The sequence below is a fragment of the Melanaphis sacchari genome, unplaced genomic scaffold, assembly GCF_002803265.2.
Source record: "Melanaphis sacchari strain LSU unplaced genomic scaffold, SCAv2.0 Contig114_pilon_pilon, whole genome shotgun sequence".
NCBI lineage: Eukaryota > Metazoa > Arthropoda > Insecta > Hemiptera > Aphididae > Melanaphis > Melanaphis sacchari.
In genome coordinates, this window is record NW_020270443.1 from 1 (window position 1) to 5,919 (window position 5,919).

Genomic DNA, 5,919 nt, shown 5'->3' on the forward strand with positions numbered 1-5,919 from the left:
TAGTTACGTATTACACCCCTTTTCACAAATATCATCCAAGATGCTGCACTCGATGTTTAAAACAACTATTCCACCACTCACAACCAATGTTTTACCCTCACACATAATATAATCTATTACAGAAAGCGTCGAGCCCGCCGTATATGGCAAGAACACACTTGCCGCGATAAAAAGCATTTCAACTTTCAACACTCTCACAACTCCTAAAAATATTTTCTGAAAATACCCTGACAAATTACAAATTACTTGAATCTCTATTACAGATAACTTTGAAAGCCACTAAAATATCCTAAAGGAAAAGTAAAATACCTCCCTTACGGTAGTTCCGACAACTCCTACCTCGTCAAATCTTGATACAAAACAAACTATTCGCATCGATTCTGAAAGAGATCCTACCACATCCAACTTTCACCGAAGGCCATTTATTCAATATTACATCACTTCTAAACACTTCACAAGTTCCACAAAACATTCTCCCTCTGAAGTCCTAAATATCATTAAAACTGCAAAAATAATCCCCAGGCCAACGACCTGATAACCAATACTATTGCTAAATACAGTACCGTGCTAACCATCAGTGGCGCCCTAGGGCAATTAAATTTGGCGCCCCTAATCTCAAGTGGTTGTAAGAGAGAGGAGGGAAATTAGACATTTTCTTAAAGCACCCCAAAAATCGAAACTATTCAAAATGTTATTATTATCCGGTCACTTCACATTGAATTATTTATATTTATAATAATTAATAAATAAACAAGTAAAACAACTTAATTAATAAACAATGAATTTGGTTAGGAGGTAGTAAGAATAAATGTATAAAAACATGAATAACAACATTTTTTTTTATTATAATATTGAATAACGAGTTTATAAATAACTTTATACAAATGTTTTTTTTCTAGCTTTAAGTTTTGAGAATTTTTTAACAAGACTTGTCCAACTGATATTCTTGACAATTTCATTTTCAATACATAATATTGATAATGCTGATGTTTTCTCATTTGATAATGATGACCGTAAATAGTTTTTAACTCTCTTCAAAACACAAAAGGACCTTTCTCCACTGGCATTAGAACATGGCATACAAATAAATAATTTTAAAGCAATTTCAACATTAGGAAAAGTTGTGTTTAATGATGGATTATTATTAAGGTATTTTAACATTCCTTGCATGTTTTTGGTTTCGTTGGGAAAATTTATTATGTATTTTTTAAATTGAACGATTTCTTCAACAAATTCTACTTCTAAATCATTAACATAATACTCCACAAGCTTTAATGCTTTTTTACGTAGTTCACTTGCCTCAATATTTTCCATATCAGAAAAAAATCCGAATTTGTCACATAGCTTTGTATATGCTTCTTTTCTTTCATTTAGTTGAAGAATCAATGCATCCATTATAGGAATAAAAGCTTCATTCTTCATTTTGTCTGAATTAGAAAATATAACTTCACCACTAGGCTCTTCATCAAAAAATATATTTCTGCGTTTAGTTCTAGTTTCCTCCCAAGAAAATTTGTTTATGCCACTAATTTTTATCGCTTCACTTAAAAATATTTCAAAATTGTTTCTTTGCTCTTGAATATAACATACTAATGAATCATATAGAGAAACTACACACGACAAATCAATATTAATTAACTGAAGACTTTTGGAAGTTTTGTCAAATCTTTCTAAAAGAGGCGTCCAAACAACTAAAAGAAAGACAAAATCTAATGATTTTATTTTATTGTAAATTGATTTGGCTTCATGTTTAACTGCATTTCGTTGATTTAAATCATTATATATTATTTCTAAAGCAGCGAGAATTCCAACATATCCATTTTTAATTGATTTACAAACAGAGTGCCGTGATGACCAACGAGTAGGGCACAAGTTTTTTAGAAGTTGAGCATTAGGAATTTGATCTAACTCTTTCGATAAAGTATTCCACCTCGAGGTAGACGCAGAAAAAAAAGTATATAGGTTTTGAGCTCTCAAAAAAAATGTATTTCCCATGCTGGTTAGTTCTGCAGCAAATGTCCCAACTAAATTTAAAGAATGGGCTGAGCATGGTACAAATTCTGCTGTATTTGATTTTTGCTTAATCCGTGCTTGTAAACCATTATAGATGCCTGACATATTATTAGCGTTATCAAACGACTGACCTCTGCAATTTATCATATCAATGTCCAAGTTTTTAAACATTTTCATTAGTTCCAATTCCATTTCTTTTGCTTTGTGACCAACTGAAGGAAGAAACCCTATAAATCTCTCTACAGGTGAACCATCTTTGCAAATGTACCGTACTGCCACGGTTAATTGATCCACCTTTGTAACATCTGGCGTTGAGTCTACAATTATTGAAAAATATTTGGCAATTTTTATTTCTTTAACAATACATTGTAACACAGTTTTACTCATAAGATCAATAAATTCATCACATATTCTACTTGATAAATAAGATACATTTCCACGACCTTTATTAGAGTATTTATCAATGTGATTAGCGAGAAATGGATCAAACTTTGATAGGAGTTCGAGACAGCCAAGATAATTTCCATTAAATTTGGAACCAATTGTTTCATTGTCTCCTCTAAATGCCAGACCTCTTGTAGCTAAAAATAATATTGTTTCAATTAATCGATGAAGTAATTTTGTCCAATACTCTTCTTCTTTATTAATTTCTATTTTAAGAGAATTGTCTATACAGTATTGGTTATCAAGCTGCCTAGAATGCCATTTACGGACTGATTCAGTATGCTTAATACATTTTTCATGGTGATTAACATCCAATAAACAATTTTTCCAATCAATATACCCAAATCCTGGACGACTAAATTTAGTTTTTCTCTGAGCAAAAAGTAAGCAATAGAAACAAAATAGTGAATTTTGAGAGTGAGAGTATAAAAGCCAATTACGATGTTTGAATTCGCCATTTAGTAATTTTCTGAAAAATGCTTCACGTGGCAATTTCCTATTATATTTACCAATTCTTCGAAAAGTTTTGTTAAATTGGATGTCCACTAAATTTGTCGTTACTTGATTTTTAGAATAATAATCAAACTCTGATTCATTCAAAACCCATTTGGCTGGATCATTACTAAACCAGCAATCATATTGAACATTTGTATCTTTTACATTACATTTAACCTAAAATTGTAAAATATTTATAAGTAAATGCTTAATTTTAATATTAAATATATTAAGAATTTACACAAGGACATTTTTTAAAAAATGGTTAATACTATGGCACTTTGACAGTTACTAATTTCTTGACATAAATTATATTATTGTTTTGACTTACTTCCTTTTTACCATCAACATTTACAACAGACATGGGACACCTCACATTAATCTGGTTTTTGGCTTGAACTTGTAGTAATTTGTTGGTTTCATTCTAAATAAATAATAAGTAGGTACATATAAAAATCAAAAATATTAAATCATACCTAAACTTTTATTTGATACTTACAATATCACAACTATTACTACCGTCTACAGTCATGTCATCATTAATTTTATAATTATGAATCTCTTCTGTTTTTTCATTTACTTGTAATGTAGGAGTATCTGTTACAACCTTATTATGAACTTCATTAGGCTAAATCAATTAAAATTAAATATTAATGAACAAACAATTAACAAACATTTATTTTAATCAAGATTAACCACATTGTTCTAGTAAATATTTTAAGTCCCTTGTGGCCTCGCACAATTGTTATTATTATTATTAGTATTATTTTAAACTAATATAAAAGCATCAAAAGAGATTCGCCCTCCTAAAACCACAAACACTATTCCCTAAAGTAAAGAAATAAGATTTAAATTAAAATTTTAAAATTTACACTTACCTTTATTTTAAAATAAGTATCTAATTTTGTAGTTTTTCTGACTAAATTTTCTTCTCTTTCTTTTTTTGCTTTCGACATTTTTCTGTACTGAAAACCACTTAAACGTTTACGTTTATTTGCATCAGCCATTTTAAAAAATAAAATGATAATCCACTTGAATATAATAAAATAACTCAATGTAAATAAACTATGTAAAAATTATAATAAACTCTTAAGCCTTCGTAGTTCGTTGTACGTACAATTGTCACTTTCCATCGTATGATGAAATACTGAATAGTGTGTGACACTACGACAGTGCGAGACCGTTTACGATTTACCATCATATTATTATTAATAAAAATATTTATATTAGTATATCAAGTTATTATCATGTCGATTATTCAATAACAATAAATTTTCCGAAAAATGGTTAAAAATAGCTTGCTAATTACCCGTTCAGTCACCCGCCCCTGCCGCCACCCATAGGTCAACAAGCCAGTGTAGGCACACACACCAGTCCATAATCATTACAATTTACAACACATTTTTCGTAGATAAAATATTTTATCTTAAAATAGATAGTAGATATTTCAATTTTTGTGACCGTGGCGAATTTGGAGTATAAACTAATGGAAAAGTACCTACTTTTTTGCCGCCCTATAAAATATTGCTACTTTTGCCGCCCTGGGGCACTTGCCCTAATTGCCCCCCCCCTTTGCACGGCTCTGGCTAAATACCTGCCTAAGAAAGCAATCTTACTTCTCATGTATATTTACAATAGCATTTTTCGTCTATCCTATATCCCTCCCACCTGGAAACACTCAGTTATCATCCTAATCTATAAACCAGGAAAACATCCTGATCAACCCTCCTCATATAGGCCTATTAGCTTACTTCCTACCTTCTCAAAAATTTTAGAAAAAATCATATTAAAAAGAATTTATCCGATACTTAACGAGAAACAAAGTTTTAGGAGTAAGCACTCCTCTCTCCACCAACTATACAGACTAGTCGACACTATTGCCTCATCTCTTGAACAAAAAAAATTTTGTTCTGGGGTTTTTCTTGATGTTGCTCAGGCGTTTGATCCGATCTGGCATGAAGGACTACTGTTCAAATTATTTTTATTTTTTTTTTTTATATTAATATTAAGCCACAACAACATAGATTATTGGCTGATGTTAAATTTTACATATGGAGATAAAAAGGAAGGATATTTATACAATTCAAGCTTGGGGAGTGAAGGTGTGTTTAGATTAGGTTATATAATTTAGTTAATTTAAAAATAATAAATATCTTCTGAGTGTTGTCCGGATCAGGGCCAAGAGCTTCATAGAGATTATCAGCTAGTTTGAGGTTGGTTCTAACATCGTTGTGATCACGACAGAAGATATGATGTGTTTGACTGTAGGTGTTTCGCCGCATGAGAGACAGGGGTTCGGGATTCGTTTTGGACATTAGGTGTTTGTGGGTTAACCATGTGTGACCAATTCTAAGTCTATTAAGAATTACTTCTTGACGCCTGGGAAGTGGAGTGGTTGGCCATGGGAGAATGCTAGGTTTGATTTCATTTAGTTTAGTACGTTGGGTTGACCAGGAGAGTTGCATATTTTTTAGAATGTAATCAGCAATGGAGTGTTTTGAGTCTTGTAGGGTATGTGAGCCGATGATTAGAGAGTGAGGAGATGAGATGGACTGTTTAGCATGTGTGTCTGCTATCTCATTTCCAAGTATGCCGATATGACTGGGTATCCATATCATGGAGATAGTCGGTGCGTTGGTTTGAAGATATGATATCTGGTTCTGAATTTTTTGTGATATGCTATTTGGTTGGAAGTGATTTTGGATGCTTGTGAGTGTACTAAGGGAATCACTTAGTATAATGGATTTGTTTATTGAGTCTTGTTTTATGATATCTAGTGCATGGGAGATGGCCAAGGCTTCGGCCGTGTAGATTGAGCAATAGTCAGGGAGCTTGAGCATTCGTCTGGTTTCATCGAATGTAACTGCAGCGCCTACGCCGGCGTCTGTTTTGGATCCATCCGCGAAAAAGAAAGTGTGGCCTTGGTATCCTTCAAGAATTAATTGAAGTTCACTTTTATAAAAGTTT

At 31.9% G+C, this 5,919-nt stretch overlaps 1 protein-coding gene across 1 annotated transcript; it reads right to left on the reverse strand.

The window, feature by feature from the left end:
- Positions 1-876: 876 nt before the first annotated feature.
- On the reverse strand, positions 877-3,959 carry LOC112603929 (zinc finger MYM-type protein 1-like). The gene is made up of 4 exons (XM_025352757.1): positions 3,873-3,959; positions 3,452-3,580; positions 3,284-3,376; positions 877-3,129 (listed from the first exon to the last, which is right to left on the reverse strand). Exons 1-4 carry the CDS (start codon positions 3,957-3,959, stop codon positions 877-879), a joined length of 2,562 nt encoding a protein of 853 aa, XP_025208542.1.
- Positions 3,960-5,919: the final 1,960 nt, after the last annotated feature.